The sequence below is a fragment of the Eriocheir sinensis genome, chromosome 21, assembly GCF_024679095.1.
Source record: "Eriocheir sinensis breed Jianghai 21 chromosome 21, ASM2467909v1, whole genome shotgun sequence".
Classification (NCBI taxonomy): domain Eukaryota; kingdom Metazoa; phylum Arthropoda; class Malacostraca; order Decapoda; family Varunidae; genus Eriocheir; species Eriocheir sinensis.
Genome location: NC_066529.1, coordinates 475,207 through 495,006, shown reverse-complemented (window position 1 = coordinate 495,006; position 19,800 = coordinate 475,207). Strand labels below are relative to the sequence as shown.

General features: G+C 40.7%; 2 protein-coding genes across 5 annotated transcripts; one reads left to right on the top strand and one right to left on the bottom strand.

Moving 5' to 3' along the window:
* Nucleotides 1-161: 161 nt before the first annotated feature.
* On the top strand, nt 162-5,764 carry LOC127001470 (cyclin-dependent kinase 1-like). Of its 2 annotated transcripts, none has more exons than XM_050866000.1 (7): nt 162-300; nt 1,295-1,498; nt 1,992-2,130; nt 2,649-2,804; nt 2,964-3,127; nt 3,994-4,135; nt 4,568-5,764. In XM_050866000.1, exons 2-7 carry the CDS (start codon nt 1,305-1,307, stop codon nt 4,670-4,672), a joined length of 900 nt encoding a protein of 299 aa, XP_050721957.1. In that variant the 5' UTR covers nt 162-300; nt 1,295-1,304; the 3' UTR covers nt 4,673-5,764. The 2 variants fall into 2 exon arrangements, with proteins under 2 accessions (XP_050721957.1, XP_050721958.1); XM_050866001.1 differs by having other exon boundaries at nt 176-300; nt 1,298-1,498.
* LOC127001469 (proteoglycan 4-like) lies at nt 5,762-19,378 on the bottom strand. Of its 3 annotated transcripts, XM_050865997.1 has the most exons (8): nt 18,242-19,378; nt 15,503-16,685; nt 14,101-14,139; nt 13,179-13,309; nt 12,291-12,415; nt 11,536-11,739; nt 10,977-11,079; nt 5,762-10,772 (listed from the first exon to the last, which is right to left on the bottom strand). In XM_050865997.1, the coding sequence occupies exons 1-7, from the start codon at nt 18,578-18,580 to the stop codon at nt 11,007-11,009; spliced, it is 2,094 nt and encodes a 697-aa protein (XP_050721954.1). In that variant the 5' UTR covers nt 18,581-19,378; the 3' UTR covers nt 5,762-10,772; nt 10,977-11,006. The 3 variants fall into 3 exon arrangements, with proteins under 3 accessions (XP_050721954.1, XP_050721953.1, XP_050721955.1); XM_050865996.1 differs by having other exon boundaries at nt 5,762-11,079; XM_050865998.1 differs by lacking the exon at nt 14,101-14,139 and having other exon boundaries at nt 5,762-11,079; nt 18,242-19,375.
* Nucleotides 19,379-19,800: the final 422 nt, after the last annotated feature.

Sequence of the window (19,800 nt, the reverse complement as noted above, 5' to 3'; positions counted from 1 at the left end):
TTCTACTTCAGCAGGTAGAAGATAATGAAGTTCTGTGATTGGTTGGCAAAATGAATAGTAATATGGGCATTCCTTATCTTTAACCTAGAGTTACGTACATATATATATAACTCCGTGAAACCCAATCTATCCTATATAATAATTTGACTGGAACAGAGGACGATGGAGTTCTGTGATTGGTTGGCGCAATACAAACAAAGGTGGTGATTGGCCGGCAGCTTCGAGGTCACTGATTGGCGGGTTTGGAACAGCGGCCGTGTGCGGGAGGGCAAACGTTCCGGCTTTCACTCCGGAAAATAGGTGATTATTGTGCTTCCCCTTCTGTTTTGAGGCTCCACAGACTTTGAGGGTATTGAGGGCACCGTCAGGCCAGCGGAGGAGCGGCAAAGACATAGTAATAAAGGGTGTGTCAGGGGTCTCGGGGGCAGGCATTGAGGCGGCAAAGACATTGAAGTTAAGGGTGAATATTATGTTTCTCCTTCTGTTTTGAGGCTCCACAGGCTTTGATGGTATTGAGGGCACCGTCAGGCCAGAGGAAAAGCGGCAAAGACATATAAATAAAGGATGTGTCAGGGGTCTCGGGGGCAGCTGATTGGCAGGGTGGGCAGATCACTCGTGCTGGGAAGCAAACGTTGCCGCCTAACTTCGAAAATGATGTGAATGTACAGTGTTTTTTTCCCATTGTTTTATGACTCGGGTTTCAGGGGTATGGTGGATGCTGGTTGGTCAATGGAGGGGCAATTAGGTCAGAGGGAGGGTCAAGGGAAGGGTTACTATTTGTCCTTTGTCTTCCAGGATTCGACAGGCTTTTGAATATTTAGATTTTTTATTACAATTTAATTTGCTTCTTTGGTCACCTGTAATGCTGTGAATGAGATGTTAGTATATTTCAAACTTACGTAATGAGTTAGTAAAGCGATTTTTAATTTTCTGAAATGCAGATGGGGCAGGAATTGCTTTTTCACCCCTATGGTAAGAATATACCTCAAAGGAGTGTTCTCTAGCACCTTTTCCTCACCTCATATGGGAAGGTAGTAGTAGTTCACTCGTAAAATTTAAATAATGGTACACTTGAACATGAGGAGCCTACAAGAGGTCAGTCAGGCAGCCTACAGATATTTGATATATATAATAGTTTCTGTACTTTTCATTACCTGGGCTGCCTACATTTTTTTATAATAATTATGATTGGGACCCATCAGTTTTGAATCTTAGATATGACAGTTACTTCATCACAATATTAACTTGTTACCGGTACTTAAATTTTCACAAACACTTCCTCTTTACCTCACAGCAGCAGCAAGATGGATGACTACATGCGCATTGAGAAGCTTGGGGAGGGAACCTATGGGGTGGTGTACAAGGCGAAGAACCGCAAGACTGGCAGGTTTGTGGCCATGAAGAAAATTCGTTTGGAAAATGAAGAGGAGGGCGTGCCGTCGACTGCCATCAGGGAGATATCACTACTGAAGGAGCTGCAGCACCCCAACATTGTCATGTGAGCACCAACCACTCAGCACAAGCATCATCATAATCCTGGTGATGAGCACTGAAATCACCAACAAAGACAACTTCAACTCCTTGGTCCTGCTTGATCAATTACAAATAAAAAAGAGCAATCATGGATCATCAGTATCAGGGTTTCTATTAGCTCAAAAATTTTAAAATTATTGTGTCTGAAGTACAAGCAAATCAGTACAACCATATCATGACACCTGTATTCAGAAGCAGAAGCTTGAAATCCTATTTTCACATAAACAGACATGCCACATCTCTTACAGAAAAACAAAAATGGTTAATGAAAATCAGTAAGGTTGATCTCTTAACATGTGATGATGATCAGACAAGGAACCCAAAGTTGTTAGCCATATGGAGAAGCTGCTTAAGTTATTAACAACCTGATCCATGAAATAGGTAGTGCAAGATTACCTGGTTACAAGTAGCAGCAGTAGTGTATGTTGTCTTGTTTTCTAATCCTTACACTCCTGCAGGCTGGAGGATGTGCTGATGGAGGAGAGCAAGCTGTTCTTGGTGTTTGAGTTCCTCAACATGGATCTCAAAAAGTACATGGACTCCTTCGCCTCTGGAAAGTACATTGACAAGAAGCTGGTCAAGTCGTACTGCTACCAGGTGGGTTGAGTGGCAGGGCCGGGGGTTGTGCTGCTGGCATTTATGATTGTAGGCATACCTGTCATGCTATTGGTGCTTGCTTAAACATTTATACATTAGCTTTTGAAGTGCTTTGGAATATAGAAGGTATGTCTCCCTATTCCCAGTGCACAGTATGATATTCTAAACATATTTCTTGTGTTTGTTGATATTTGTATATAATACTAAAAAATGAAATAAAATGCATGTCTTTCTGGTTTGCCAGAAAAGGCACACAAAGTGAGAAGATTATAGAACTGAGAACCTAAGAGTGTGTAGTTCTATAAACTAAGAAGTCAAAGATATCCTCATTTATTACTGTACTTTTTTCTAATTCTTGGATACTACACATGTAGAAATGATAAATTGTATTGATAAGTGGTAGTTAAAGTATGATCATGTTTGTAGAATTCAGTAAATATTCTCCCTTATAAATTTCATGCACTGTTTGATATAAGTTTACTTAAGGCATCAATTAATTTTTATTTTCCCACCTCCAGCTGTTCCAGGGCATCTTGTTCTGCCACCAGCGGCGTGTGTTGCACCGGGACTTGAAACCACAGAACCTGCTTATCAATGACCAGGGCGTCATCAAGATTGCCGACTTTGGCCTTGCTCGGGCGTTTGGTATTCCCGTCAGGGTGTACACCCATGAGGTGGGTCCACTTGCTGAGCTGCAGGTCTGGTGGGGTTGATGATATCTGTCACCTTATTAGTTACGATTTTCTATTTCTCCATAACTGTGATCTTTATTTTCTGGATATTTTTCTTCTTTTTATACAACCATAATAGCACTGTTCTGTTGTGTGATGCAGGTGGTGACGCTGTGGTACCGTGCCCCCGAGGTCCTGCTGGGCTCCTCGCGCTACTCGTGCCCTGTTGACGTCTGGTCTCTTGGCTGCATCTTTGCCGAGATGGTCACCAAGCGGCCACTCTTCCATGGCGACTCTGAGATTGACCAGCTCTTCCGGATATTTAGGTCTGGGTCACTTTTATTATAGTCAAACCATTTCAAAAAGTCTGTTTGGGCGTTCGATTCTGTGGGTCCTTTCCTCCCCTCTGCTCTACCACACAGTCCCAACACCTATTTTTCCCTCTCATATGTCAGCTATAGGTAACATATGAGAGGAAGGGATAGGTGTTGGGACTGTGTGGCAGAGCAGAGGGGAGGAAAGGACCCGCGGAATCAAACGCCCAAATGGACTATTTGAAATGGTTTGACTATAGGATCATAAGTCCACCCCATTGCAGTTGCCTTCTTTCCAAAAAATCCAGCACACACTGCATGCCAAGCTCTTATTTTATTAATATCTGATTTTGTCCATTCTTTTAACTACTCCCTATCTCTTAATCACTTCTTCGGTAATGTTTTACCAGAGTTTTGCTTCTTGTGGTATCAATGCTATTCCTCTATAGTTCTTATAATTCATTTCATTGCCTTCTTTTCCATTTTTCATTTCCATCAGTGCAGCTTTGATTACCTAAGCAGTGATTTTCTATTTCTCCATAATTGTGATTTTCATTTTCTGGATATTTTTCTTCTTTATCATTTGGTAAATCTGATCAGTGTTCAAAATAATAATTCCATTGTTCCCTTATTGTTTTTTTGGTTTGTTAGCATTAACTATGTCTTCTTTAAGTCTTTGCTGGATCCGAATAAGCTTTCTTGTACCAGACATAATCTGATGCATTTTTGTCAAGTTTTAATGGAATGTATATGTGGTAGAAATTTCAAGTTAACTATGGGCAAAGTAATCTGCAGTCAAAGCTAAGATTTCTTAAATTCTCATATGACATCATAAGTTGAGCATTTTTAAAACCTTGTATATTTCATCTCTTCCCCAGGACACTGACCACCCCCACAGAGGAGAACTGGCCTGGTGTGACGCAGCTGCAGGACTACAAGACAAACTTCCCCAAGTGGACTGACTACAACCTTGCCAATTCTGTCAAGCAGATGGACAGTGATGGCCTTGACTTGCTGTCTGTAAGTAGAAGGTTATTTGTATAGATTGATTTATGGACAAAAACGGAAAAAAAAGAGGTTGTGGCTCTTCTCCATTCATTACAATAGAACTTGGATACTGTAAATGATGTGATAATACTGCCTATTTAAATTATTATATATGTGCTTGTGATGGAATCTATTAATGGAGATAGGTTATCAATATTCAATTCAAATCTATCAAAGACTGGAGGACAAATATAGGAGTGTGTTTCAGTGTTCATCAATAGCCTCCTTCAAGTCTTTTGGGTGATGGTAATGCCCTAAGGAAGTTATGAGATGTGGGGTGGCAAGACATTTTTCATTCTAGGTGTTTCACATTGAGCAGTACCCTGATTTCCGAGAAGATTAACCATTACTTTAGTCTTTCCATTAGAATGTCAAGGTACTCAATAAAAAAATATCCATTTACAGAAAACCCTCATCTATGACCCAACAAGGAGAATATCAGCCAAAGAAGCACTCAAGCACCCCTACTTTGATGACCTGGACAGATCTACTCTACCGGCAAGCATCTAAAGTCTGCCCAGAGTCTGTGCTTAAGGAAAGGCCATTCTTTAAGTCTGCATTACCCTGCCCTGTATGCTAGGCTTGTAATGGTGGTCCTGTGCATTAATGGGGTGCTTACCTTTCACCTTATATTGTGGAAGGGGTCAAATATATTCTTGTGCCTCTGTTTTTTCTACTGGATACAAAACATTCATTATGCAGCTTCTTGTCATCATAGTAATATTTTCTTAATGATGTTGCCTGTTATACCTGCAGATACTTGTAAAATTATCTTTCTTTCCACGGATTTATGAAGTGTGATACTTATTGATATGTAGGGTTGAATAAGTATGTTAAGAGTAAGGATCTTTTCAGGTTTATTTTGGAATTAGTAATAAACAATTGTCTGTGTATGCCAGTTTTTGACAAGGTACTCCAAATTTGCACTTCATAAATGTTACTTTTATTCATCAGTATGTGAGTGTTCAGCTCCTTCCTTTACCTGTCCTCCAGAGTTGTGTGAGGCTGAGCAGCCTTCTCATGACAGTGTTCAGCACTTTCCCTTCCATGAGCTGTCCCTTTACTCTTCAGTTTCTGACAAATAACATGTTTTACTATTTTTTTTCCATATGCACATTTGTTCTTTGTCATCACCAGCTTTTAGTACAGTCTTTTCCTCACATCCTAATGAGAAGTTCATGTTAGAAGAGAAATCTGCAAGATGCTCTCCAAGGATAAAAACGTTTTGCTTTATTATTTGTGAATGTTATTTAACATTCATAGTTTTGCTTCAAAATAATTATAATGAGCACTGGAGTACTGCATATTGCTAATTCTTATTTTGAGAAATATCCTTTAGTAGTATGGTACCACCTTGTGTATCCTTTGCAGTCTACACCTTGCTTGAGCTTTCCCTAGTAATTGAACTGATGAACCACCTATCTCATGCCTGCAGTGTCGAGGCAAAGTTTCCCAGTCTGTACCACTTCCCCAGATGTTGCACTCTTCCGGTGTTGCTTTTTGCTACTTGCTGTTTGAATTTTAGTTAAAATATGCATTTTTATGCATAACCAGGAATTTTGTACATGCAAAGTGATCACAATAAATCATAGGCATATGTAATAGTTTTTTTTTTTATTTCTAATATTCTAGTGTGTCTTTAAACGACCTCCCAAATTTTGGAAGAGTTCACAAAAATATCTATGTACATTATTAATATATACTTCCATTTCATTTAATTTCAAAAAGTATTCACATTAAACAAAGACATTGATATCTATGTAATACAACTAATTGTATTTGTACTCTGATTTGAAAACAAAAACATTCTGCTGGTTCCTTTGTAGAACTGATACCAACGATAAAACTGAGAATAGTGGGATTCCACGGACTGTATATAAGCTGCACTAACAAAAAAACAAAAAATAATAATATAAATAATATATACAACCTTAATTTTCCTACATATCAAATATTGTACTCTGCATCAAACAAATAAAAGTAGGGATTGGGATGAATCAGTCATTTTCCTGATGCATACCCACAACTTTCACTCCCCTTCCTTAACATTCTGAAGAGAGTTCTTGGTATGATAACGTGCCTGACCTGCAGTAATCTTACAAATGAATGAAATAAACAAAAGCATCAGGTTTTTGCCATTCCACATGGTTAGTAGTAGACTGCATATTGACCTTAACATTGGGACACAGCCATGGGTTAGGTAGTAGTAAACAGGATTAAAATCTATTCATTACAATTCCATAGGTAAAATTCACTTGGAAGACCCTCATTTTAGAGCACTTTTTGCCATACTTGAAAACTAATGATTACGTCAAACAAAGGACCCCTTACTCTTAGCTCTGCATACAGACAGGAGCTAAGGGCTGGGCTGGCATATCCTCAAATGGGGTGTCACTATGAGGGGCACTGTAGCAGCCATACACTCAGTAAAGGCTGTTCATGTGTACTGCATGTAGTTTGCTCTTTCATCTTACAAGCATTTTCAAATACCACATGTTAGCTCTCGGAGACTTTCAAATTACCTTAACTTTTTACATTCTCAACTTAGTATCCTTAAATATGAAAGGATAAATCTTAATTCCCCTTTCACTCTATTTCATCCCTCCTTTTGCTGATGCTTTAAACACCCTATGACACCCTAATCTCTAACATCAAGCTGCAGCAGTTATAACCAAGCAGGAAACAAACAAGAACCTCTTAAGTTGTTGGCCAGGATAGGTTGAGTGCATGGCGGGGGGAGGGTGACTAGCTTTGGGGGAACTGATTATTATTATTATTATTACACAATAAGATTGTCTTCAGTTAAGGTTCAAGATTTGTTAATTACATTTCACTGCTAGTTACTTCTATGCAATCAGCTTGTGTTAATAGAAAAACAGAATCTGAAATAAATACAACTTGACAAAAATAATTAAATCATTACTACCATCTAATTCCCTACAACACAAGGGAATGACAGTATGTTATGGGTCACCAAAAAAAAGTAAAGATCAGCTTTCAAGTATATATGAAAAAAGGCCACGAAACATTAAAACCAAATGAACAGTAAAAAAATATATATGAGAGCCTTTTGGAAGGGAATCAGACCCACTTCCTTTCTTTTGGCAACTAAAAGGATTAATCATAATATAAAAAACACACACACATATGTACACATGTACGCACAAATAAAATGAATATCAGTGGTAAATTCTGGCCTTATAAATAAATAAAACAACTGGAGTATAACAATAGTACACTCAAAATCTATACACAGTAAATTCTGATCTATATAAAATAAAATATAACTGCAGTGCCTAAAAAAAAAAAAAAAAAAAAAAAAAAAAAAAAAAAAAAAAAATCACACAAGCTAGCTCATCGATATGCCCTGGGAGCACTGTGCCTTGGGGAGGAAGAGGGGGAAGTGTGTTAGTGTGTGTGTGTGTGTGTGTGTGTAATTCAACAAGGCCTGATCACAAGCTGGACTCGTGACCATCAGCAAGTACCCTCCCGATTAGAGCAGGCTCATTATAGTGTATCTCTAGGTACTGCTGGGACCTTCAAACACCACACATCCCATTCCCCTTGCTCAAGGGGAGACAGTAACAGGATCTTGTCACCGGAAAAATCCTGGCCTGAGCGGAGCTTGAACCTCCACCTGCCAGGCTGGAGCTTGGTAGCACAGAGCTACCAGAGTAGTGTGTGTGTGTGTGTGTGTTTATGCGTGTGTGTTTATGTGTGTGTGTGTGTGTGTGTGTGTTTATGCGTGTGTGTGTGTTTATGTGTGTGTGTGTGTGTGTGTGTGTATGTGTCAAAGATAGATTGACAAATCCAACAACATAGTAACCAGCTATGAACCCTAACACACAATCCCCAACATTTATGCCTGTTAGAGGACCCCTAATAAGTTATATGGTCCCTTTCCAGGTCATTTCACTGATGTTCATTCCTTTGCCTTAATTAAGCTTTATGATATGACTAATTAATATGTTTCAGTTCAGCTGTGGCCCCACACAGGTACTGCAGCTTACAAGCAGACCTCTAGAATTGGACAAAGTTGAAAGTCTTTCTATAAATTGCTAGAGTCCATTTTAGGTTGGCTAAAGGTATCTGATCTATTGCAAATAAAGCACAATGTTTGTAAAATTTTCAACTCGACCAATGATCTAGAAAGGGACCAAGACTTACGAAAGGTCCTCTTGCTCTGAGGCCCAGATACGTTTGTGGGTAAAAAGCCATTGTTGAGCTACCCTAAATTGTGGTCAGCATTACTTATTATAACAATGCTTTGCTGAGATTTCAATGCATGACACATTTCACCTGTCACATTTGAAAGCAATTTGTCATCGGCTATTTTTGAGTTGAGTCCTTTCCAAGCATAAATCACTTCCTCCAACAATGACTGCCAATTAGCCCCCCCATAGCTTTGTCATCTGTCCTTGGACTTCATGATGTCTGATATTGCAGCATCAATACTTTAAAATTTCTTTACTACATTCAATTTATTGCCTGACAGCATTATGAACTTTTTCTTTTTAATGTTTTTTCACAATGTTCTGTTGAGAATTTAGGTGTTATATTGGTGGTTCAGCAATTATCCTACATGGCAAAATCTATATAACCTGAAGGAATCCTGTAGCTTGACTGCTGTGTTTAGGAGGCGGACTGGCTGGCTCACAAAACAACACAACAACAACAAATCAAGTGCATTATTTCACTTCATGAATTATAACTCCATAATTAGGAAAAATAATTATTTAGTATTTTCTGTACTCAAGAATTTTGAACTTGTTTTAACATAGATAGAATTCAGATGACTGGATTTTTACTGTACAGAAATAGATGACAGAGGTAATCTAAAAAATTCATATAAAATCATTAACCAATGTAATACTTCATAAACTTTCAGTTCAATTATTATGCCAAGTTTGCATTCCCTTGACCCAGGTGACATTACATGCATTTAGTAGAGGCATTCTTCCGACTTATGACCTTGACAGCTAAAATGTTATGGTGTGGGTAGATTTTTTCCAAGAGATCTAACCATGGCATTTCCCCAACTCATGTATCTGGGCCCTTAAAGAAGTTCTATCAGTGAACCGCCCTATGCAGCACTCTCACTTGGACCACCGAGTGAGATATCTCAAGGCAGAGACAACCTATATGCCATTACTTATAGGTGGGGGAAGGGAGTGGGTACCAGCCAGCCTGTTCATCATGGGATGTCTTCAAGGAGATGCACAGTACACGTCTGCTTTGAGGCATGAAATATGGTTGCATTCCTATTTCAAGTTTCCGTTATCAAAAATATATCATTCAATATTATACTTTCCACTACTAGTTATCATATGGCATCTTACATACTTAATACTCTTTGGAAGCCAATCATATCAGCCAGACTAAAGCTCCAACACCACTGATATTTTACAGTGCCAGATGGTCAATAATGTATAGTTAAACTGTTGCGATGAGAACAGAAGGGCGGCAAAGACTGACTCGCAGGCACAGATATTGACAAATTAATCCGGTCTGTAACATTAACAACCTGATAGTCTATAGTATAGCCATTAATTAAACACAATAGTGAGTCACATCTTGATCTACCCTTATTGCTTTAATGCCAGAGCTGCCGAGGCTGACTGCTTACTAAACACGGGAGGAACTAGATTACCACCAACTGTAAACAATCTTCTTAATCCAGCTGTTTTTAGACAAACTGGATCCTTCAAAGTTTAGCTATAATTTCCATATACATAAATAGTAAGATGTGGTAAATATGTAAAAAACTGCCCTATTTGAAATTGTAATGCAATATTTCTTTTCAATACTCAAAATTATATAACAATACTGAAGGACCCATGAAAATAATGGGTTAAAATTTCAGAAAATTGCACTTTCTGATATTCTACTTATTTTGTTGAGCATAAGTTTATTCTAAGTAAGTCAAAGGCAACGGCACCTTCATGATGAACTCTTGTTTTAGTCTTCTAGTCTCCTGGATGGAGTGGCTCTCATTTTGGATAACAGGCACTGATGATGGCTGGTTTCTATTGTTTAGCCTATCATTAACAACTGCTTGACCAATGGAGTACACCTGTCTCCTGCAGGGCTGACTGTTGTCACTAACACCATTTTCTCTCCTTAAACAAGTGTCATAACTGGTATTAAAAATATTTGAATGAAATATTCATGTATCAAAGCAGACCTTTGCCAAAGAGGAATGCTGGCTAGATGGAAGTTATTGTCATGAAAACATGAAACAAATGATTTAGTTAAAATCAGATCAAAATACATCTGATCGGAGAACCTACAAAAAATTCACTGGGCTAATTCCTGTTTCTGAAGAAACACTCCACTAAAATCTACAAGGGGGAGGACTTGAGGCTGGCAACATTACCTGAAGTATCTCAGCATAAGATTTCATTTGCCATTTGATAGGGAAACTTAAAGCTGACTCTTATTGCTTGCAACACTGACAGGAAAAAAAAGTGAGGCTATGCATTTCGCATTTTGAACATCAAAAGGTCTATCATTAAAACATAATTCTGGCAGCACCTGTGAGTGCCAGGTGGCTGATATTTACTCATTGTTCATGTCACCGACACTTTGAAGAGTTTGTATTCTTGTTGAACTGTAAGATAAAAGAATGTAGAGAGACTTTTTTCAACAATGATACCTGACATCAAGAAGCAAATGTTGCAATATTAAAACATGTTAAGATGTGAAAGGATAAAAAATTATGCCCTGTCTTTAAAAGATGAGCGATTAAAACAAGGGAAAAAGTATAGTAATGAAAAAATAGGAGCAAGAATGACTGAATTATCACACCCTGTACCATGGAGTTGGCTGGCTTAGCCTCAGCCCTCTACGGTCTTTTTCTGCGCCTTGTTGATATTCCCTCCTGGGAGCGACCCGACAGCCACGGTAAGGAAAACTCTCTGAAAACACACAGAAGTCAATTAAAAAAGAAGTCACTATAAAGTTAAACATGACAAAAGTTAGAGAAAACAAAAGCCTTCTGAAATAGATAACAATTCTAACAATGAACAGGAACACAGGAAAATGTCAATGAACTCACTGCGGGGCTATCAAACCATGTTTACTGAAAAATGCTGAGTTGTGGTTGTGATGATGCAGTCAGTGGGATGAAGGAGGACTAGGTTATGATAGCAACAGATAAACGTGAACTGCTGGCACACACTAAATTACATCCTGGTGGAGCTAGGAAGAAGAAGGAGGAGGAGGAGGAGGAGGAGGCAAAGAAAACAAAACAGTATTATGACAGCAACAAAGCTCCACAAATAAGCTGCTAACACACTCACTGAGGGGGTATCACAGAGGACAAGGAAGAGATGAGTAATAAAGGGACATAACCAAGCTGCTAACACACTTACTGGGGGGGTATCCTGGCCATGGGCTGACCGAAGGCACAGACAGGGAGACAGTCGTCCACGAGGAGGTAGAGCGCAGATTCCGGGTTGGGCCAGAGGGAGCGGTACCCGGCAGACACCTCTGGCTCGCTAGTGTTCTGCCGGCCCTCGTAACGTTCCCGCAGGCGCTCGTAGTGACGCTGCTCCCTCATCCGCTGCAGGTCCCATCTGAGGGGTGATGAGGGGTGGTTTGCAGTGGTGGGAGGTAGCTAAGAGATATGATTGTCTGACTACTGTTTTATCTCATTGCATTGTTGTGTTTTTTTAGTTCTCTTTTGTTTTGTCTTTTGAGAAGCGTCGCCTCTGAGGAAAATTGAGGAAATGTTTCAAAATACTCAGTGGTTTGACATATGTGGACAAATCCAAATTGTTTACGATCAACGACACATTCTGAACAAGAAATAATGGCACAAAACTTAAGTGTACAGAAATAAATTCAGACTGCAACAAATTTTTCTTCACCAATGTTGTAGCACAAGAATGGAGTAAGCTCCCACATTCACTGGTCCAGCGCAACACAACTGACTCCTTTAAAAACAAGCTCGAGTGACACTTCCTTCAACTTAATATTTACTAAAGTAGGAATCCAAAGTCTTGGTGGCAAGTGATTAATATAATTTCGCTTAGGTTAAGGGTAGACCATCTGGTCTGGGCCAAAGGGTCTGTGTGGTCTGGATATCTATGTAAAATCTATGTAAACACAATAGATTTACCCATACCTCTTGCGTCTCTTCTCGTCTTGTTCTGGCTTGGCATGCCTCTTCAGGAACACCTCGTCTTCCAGGTTCTCCGTCCCCTCCATCACATAGAGACTCGTCAGGACACGTGTCCCCCACTGAGGAATCTGAAGGAGGCGGAGAGAGACAAGTGGTTACATGCACCCAAGGTATTACTGCAGAGGGGTGGAAGAAGGTTGTTATTTGCATAGCTACTTATGGCCTGATATGGTTTTAGTGTAATATTTTCTGCCTAAATTAAAATGCATTTAAAAATTTCTGAACTCAGATTATTTGCTTGCCTGAATATCAACAAAAGGAACACATTGCAACAAAGAAAAGCAATGATGCAGATTGTTGGCACAAAAAAAGATGCAACAGAGGACTGTAGACAAATTAAATATGGTTTATAAGAGAAGAAAGCTGAGAAAGTATCGAGTAATGCAAATATAATTTTCAAATATTTTATTATGAGCAGGTATATATACCTATGTACTATGCCAACAGCACCAAACCAGAGGTCTTTGTCTTGTTATGATCATCACCAGGCTGGGGATCTCCAAGACCACAAAAACAGACTGTGACATTGGATCAAGGTGTAGGTAATGCCCACTACCAGGTTGGTAAGACTTTTGGTTCGGGAGTGTGCCTAAGGACTGTGAAATCATCCCTTTGAGTGCAGAAAGAGAGTGACAGAAGAGGAAGAATTGAAGACTCTGGCCATGGCCACCCCCTCTTGGGGGAGTTAACATGGGACAGAGTATTGTAAATATAGACAGAAAGATAGAATAGAAAAGAAATACAAAACAAATAAAGAGCAAAAACTAATGAATAAATAACCAAGAACAACACCCATCACCCACTACTCCCAATACACTATCCATGACTCACCTCCACTTGTGACTGCAAGCACTCCTCTTCAGGGTTGGGGTCATGCCTAAGGGAGCCGTAGGGTAGGTAGTATGCTATGCCTGTGTTGAGGATGCCGTCGGCACGCACAGATCGTCCTGTCAGTGGTTGGCCTGCAACACATACAAAGGTTTGCTTCTTAGTCGTCAACGCCTGACTCAACATAAGTACGGTAAGTTGAAAGAGTAGTTTTATTCATTACTGAAGTCACAATAGATATTCTTATGTGCCTTGCTAGTCTCCCTGATATTCCCTAGCTGGAATAAAATTGCTTTATTATTTAATGTTTTAAGCACAGAGCTCCATCTGATGCAGCAGGATATAGGATGCAATATTCACAACTGTGAGATGAAGCTGCATTACAGCTTGAGGCTTTCTTCTTGTAAGCTTTATCATTTCCTCTGTAGCTCATTGGTTAACTGATATTGTATATTTACTTACGTTTTGTTTAATGATGATATCAAAGTGAACTACATTCAATTAATAGGACCACATCTTGGCAAATGGGGGAAAACTGACTGATGGATACGATGAAACTTTACCGATGTTCACTTCCATGACTGTGATGACTGCTGACTAATTACTGTGTTTTGTTTTTCTCACTCCAGATGTATACTGACGATTCAAATGAGGATACATGCACTCCATCAATTTACCTTACTGAGTTTCACATGCAATCAATTAAAAGGTACTCTAAAGGAAAGTAAAAACAGATGGATATCATATACCTAACACCTAACCAACATTGTCCTGAGTGAGTTAGTAAGGGTAAGGCTGCTACTCCCTCCCCAGCCATGCCACCCTAAGTGGTAGATGCGAGCCTAAACTCAATAACCTCAGAGTCACAGCAAAAAGTGAAGCGAAAGGCAAGCCATCCTAGGGGTGTGTGGTGCCATGTTATTACCTTGTTTATCATCACAGGGGTGTCCTCTGCACCAACGGTCTAGGTTGTGAAAAAGCAATGTTTAGATTTAGTAAATACAAAAGTTTAATGTTTTGAATGGTAAATCTAAGTGGAAATCCATTAGTACTTCAAGAAGTGCTCAAGTTTAAAAGAAATCTTACTTAAAAAGGATATATATTAAATAAATAGTTTAAAATAAAACAGTATTTTTAGGAAACTGGAGCAAAAAATGTCTCCAATCTCATCACCCAATTTGCCCTGCTTCAATAAAGTGTGTGAAGCAAGACTTCACTGAAGCTGCGTGTCAGTCTAATATTAATTTAGTTATCTAACAATAATAGAAAAAGAGGAATCATGGATTTTTTAAAATTTTATTTATGAAGGATAAAAAAAAAATAAATAAATAAATAAATAAATAAAAATATATATAGGGTCAGATTTCTATCTTTCTTCACATTATGTACATCTACTTTATAGATTCTTGAAGCCCAACAGATCCTTGCACTGCTATAGACAAGTGTTGGTTCCCTTGAGGCATTTTTCCCACAAAAAAGTAGCTGTCTTTTGGTGACTCAGTGCTTCCTCTCGTTCCCTGCTGTGTTGCCAGAAAACAAATGGTTCTCGCCTTCTCATTCTCTCACTAGAATAATTCACAGCTTCCTGTGTAATACAAGGATACAAGTACAATTTTCGGATTCACTAAATCACAAGCTGCAAGGCAAGCTATGACTTAAGGGAGTAGCACTAAATCCTGAGGTAGCTGTGTAAGAGAAGAATTGTGAAGGGAATCCGGTGATGCAGCGCTACATGGAAGGACACGTGTATCAGTGCTCTTCAGTAGCCACAAGTACAGTAGTCTTCTCTATGCTTCTAACAGGCATGGATAACAGTTCTATAAGTATGGTAAACTGGCAAGATAGATATATAAAACACCCTTTTGTCTAATCTAGGTAACGTAGATCATCAACATCAAGATACTTGTCATTATCATGATCTATCCTACACTCTGCAGACCAAGAATAGAGTAAAAAGGGGCTCAATTATATTTTTAATCTACTTTTAATGAGGTCCTGATAATGTAACATGGTAAAAATTGGTTATGATAGTTTATCATATGTGATGAAATTTTATCCAAGTATCAGAAAAAGTTTTCTTAAATTTATGTTCTCTCATAATAAATGTTATTAGTTCAGAAAAAAAGCAGATTTTTCATGCATATCAACCACTACCAATGAGCACGAAGAGAAAGCACTTGCACATACAGAGAAAGTATCCTATTTTGCATGTGGTATGCATAGCATTGATATGTCAAGAGAGTTTTGGGGTGAAACTGTCCTCCATCATTTCCAAAAGCAAGACAGACCAAACAAGGCAAATATACAAAACTATGCAGGACACCTACCTTTGAGGAGCAGCTTCTGGCGTAGCTTCTTGGTCTCCAGGGCAGCTGCCCGGGAGGTTGGGGTGCAGGGCCGGTCTAGTACAAGGGAAGGGGAACTCTGTGCTACTGGCTCTTTCGACTTTTCCTTTGGTTTGTCTCTGGAGCGCAGGTTGTGGTCAGTTGGGTCAGCCGACTCATCATTTCTCGTCTTCTTTGCAGCCGTTTCACCCTCGCTCTCGCTCTCCAGTCGCCGCTTTGGTCCATACCGCCTGTCAGTGCTTCGCAGGGATTCTTTCCGTAGTGGATCTGGTGCTGCCTCAGCAAAGCTCTCACCATCTGTCAGGTTGGTGTCATTATTGGCCTCCCCCCGTGGGTACCTCTCTCTTGGGGAGGTCTTGGGAGAGACAATCTTTGGCGAAGTTTTGCGTAGTGTTTCTAGTCTTCCATGTGAGTTGACAAGGCCCATCTTGTTCTGGGAGGGTGATAATCTGCTTACGGGGGAGACAACTTTGTGTGGAGGTGACGCCGGCTCTCCTGGAGGCTTGTTGGCAGGGGAACCTGACTTATTGGGTGGTGAACTGACCCTGTTGGATAGATAGCTCCCAATACTAGCAGGAGAAACTGCCTTACTTGTGGGTGATAACTGTTTGGGAGATATAAGTTTACTTGAAGGTGACCCTGGCTTATTGGGGGAACACAATTCTGCTTTTATTTCCAGAGGACCCAATGGACTGCTCGGCAATGTGATTTTGTTGGCCAAGTCAGTGGATCTATTTGGCAACTCATTGTGGCTGGAGGGGGAGCCAGGCTTGCTGGCTGGTGATCCTGCTTTGCCGGCTGGGGAGCGAGCCTTTCCTCCTCCAGGGGACACACACTTCCCAACAGGTGACAGGGACTTGGTGCTGGAGGGTGATTGGACTTTGAGGGAGGGGGAGAGTGTGTTGGTGCTGGGGGATACAGGCTTACTGGGTGGGGAGAGAACTTTGTTTGGAGTGGGTGTTGGGGGAGTGCGGCCATGGGGTGAGCCAGGTGTGGTGGCGACCAAAGTATTATCTTCATCAAAAGCAGGAGCCTCCACTTCACTGTTGCGCTTGGGGGACACCACCAAGTCCACCTGACTCTCTGTGTTGGTGTATGCCTCGGTGGCCTTCTTCTGCAGGCTGAGGGACACACGCCGGTCAAGTCGCTCCAATTTTGCCCGTAGCTGGAAAACAAATGTACAATGAAGTGACTATGTAGAGAGGAACTACAGACAGTGGCGTGATTTCCAACATAAATAATAGCAGTGATTTAGAAATAGGAAACTAAGGGAAAAGACTGATGGGCATCTGCAATGGGTGGAAATCTCAAGTTTTCAGATGCTTAATTAGTACTTTTTTTTACATGACAAGCCAATTCTTGGACAAATCCATCCTCTTCTGTTTCACTTTACTGTTCCCAAAACAAGTGATTTTCACCAAGAATAGTTCTAGTAATTTCCTTTCCGCAAAAAAATCATGGGGAAACAACGCTCTGAACAATGGGGATGACCAACTGACTAATATAAGCTATCTCAATAGAGCATTGTAAGACAAATGATTTTAAGGATAAGTATCCAAACAACTATACATCTACCTTATTTACCAAATTTACAAATAAAAAATTTTAGAGCATTGGCAAAAAGGTAAAATACAATCATGAAATGCTTCAATTATGATTGATGATGAAAATGTTGACTTATTTTGATAAAAAAGTATTGTGCAAGCACCTAGCACAACACGACATGACCTGTCAGAGGATGCCAGGAAATGGCAAACCTATATAAAAGATTTTATCTGGCATGTTTGCCTTGGAACACACTAAACCAATGAATGAGACATGTTCCAAGGATATACAAACCCTTCTCTGCGTCTAGCACAACATGACATGACCTGCCAGAGGATGCCAGGAAATGGCAAACCAATATAAAAGATTTTATCTGGTATGTTTGCCTTGGAACACACTAAACCAATGAATGAGACATGTTCAAAGGATCTACAAACCCTTCTCTGAACTAGCAAAGCATGCGGACGCCAAACACTGCGGGAACGTCTATACGCGCAACGTTTGCTGACCCCTCCGCCGCCGCCGCCACCCCGCCGCTCATTGCATCATGCTACGCTCTGGGTGTTGTATTCCTCCTATTCCATCGTTGGAGCGTGGTGACAGCTCTTGAAACCAGTACCACCAGTGATGTACATGACGTTGGAAGTGAAGTACAGAGCGAGGAACAAGTGCGGACGCGTATTTCCATGAGTTGCGAGGGTAACATAAGAGTCCATCCTGCGATCAGCTGACTGAACCCTTCCCGCCATTCATGTCTTCACCTCAACCAACACTTTCGTCACTGTGCTCCACAAAAACTCACAACGTGACATCATTCCACTTCAAGTCTTTTACATTAGCGATGAACAATGGCAACGGCGGAATGTTAATATTTATGACGTAATTTGTAGGTGACGAGAGGCTCATTTGACTACTACAATTACTACTACTACGCCATGATGGACGGAACCAAAACAACTTTAATATATATCGTATTTCATTAATATTACAGAGTTTTCCGCCCCCCTAAGTATCTGGCATGAAGCAGGGCGCCTTCATAGGTCCGTCAGCCGTGTCAGGACCCAGGTGACGGCTCTAAATAACGAAGAGGCGGCAAGATGAGCCGGGGAGGTGGAGACGGGAGGGACAGGGACAGTCTTAAAAATACCCCAAAATCATGGAATAAATGTTACTTACGTTGTCATTTTCATCGCGTAGGTTCTTGATTTGCTTCTCCTTGGCCAAGAGCTGGTCTGCCTGCTGCTGAATCAGGTCCAGGTGCAGCAGGATGATGTTCTTGAGGTGCTGCACTTCTATGTCCTTTTCAAGGGACGCCTTCGTGTCAGAGCATCCTATGTACATGTGGTCGAGTTCCACCGCCATTGCCAACTTATTTTCATTCGATTCCGAAGTCGTCATGGGAGACAGACCCCTCCCAACACGCCCTCCCCCGGACCCCTCCTTCCCCCTCGCCGCTACCACCACCTCCTCTAGTGCATTGTTATCACCGTTGTACAGAGACACTCTCCTGGGCATGTCGTTCTTCAGTCACTCGGGAAGCTTTAGGAAACGTTTTTCTTGCATCCTAGCAACACTCAGCGCCTTGGTTAGTCGGGGACAGCCAGAAGGCGGAGCAAGCCGTGATGTACGCAGCGCCTCCACACAGGCACCTGGGCCGAGTGATGCCCTTCCGGCGCGCTGACAGATTCGACCTCAAATTCAAAGTTATCGTCAGTTATAAAGATGTAGAAACTTCTTGTCGTTTTCATACAGCAGGTGATTGCAACGGGCTATCTGACTCGTGCTTGAAGCTGTTAGTTAAATTTCAAGTGATTAGCCGAAGTGGTGGTGGTGGTTTCTTTCGTATCCGGATATAACAGGTTTTAGGGATATGTTTATAGTACCATAGGCAAATTTTATTGTATACACTACTCAAGGTAAATAAATTAATATTTCTAATGCCGTGTATGTTTTTTGTGACAAATATTGACGTTCTAACTTACATAATTATAAATCGAGACGCTGGGGTTAAATGTTGGGTCTCCAAATGCATCAGAATAAAAGAAAACATGTATTCAGTTACAATCTCTACAGTCACTCCAGCACTGCTTCGCGTTATATAACATCATATGACACAATACCAGTGCGTCTTCACCTCTCTTCTCCCGCTCACAGAGTAATTACGACTGTGCTCCCGCTTCCTCCTCCTCCCACTGATCTCCCGCGGAGACCCCAGTCACCCCCCACCTTGCTGAGTCGTGAGTCCCCAGTGAGTGGGTCGCAGGGTGGGGAGGGGCTGAGTTCAGTGGGGTCATGAGGAATGGTCAGCCGTCAGCACTGATCGAACCGCTCCTTCACTGGGATCCCCGGTGAGTCAGCGCAGGCGAGGGAAGGCGGGAGGCGGAGGAGCTTCGAGGAGACTGCATTGGTCAATTTGTCAGGCACGTAATTTTTGCAGATTTTTCGGGTTCATGAAGTGTGTGTGTATGTGTGTGTGTGTGGGAGGTAAGGTGACAAGCGAAGCGAGCATGCGCAAGTGTGGAATATATATATATATATATATATATATATATATATAGATATATATATATATATATATATATATATATAGATATATATATATATATACTCTTTTAGGGTCATTTTGAGGCCGATATAGAAAACATCGGGGATCTAAAGCAGCCCTAGCCCCCCAGAACTTACGACCCTGTGCATGTATACACACGTCAGAAAAAAAATGAAAAAGTGATAGGAAA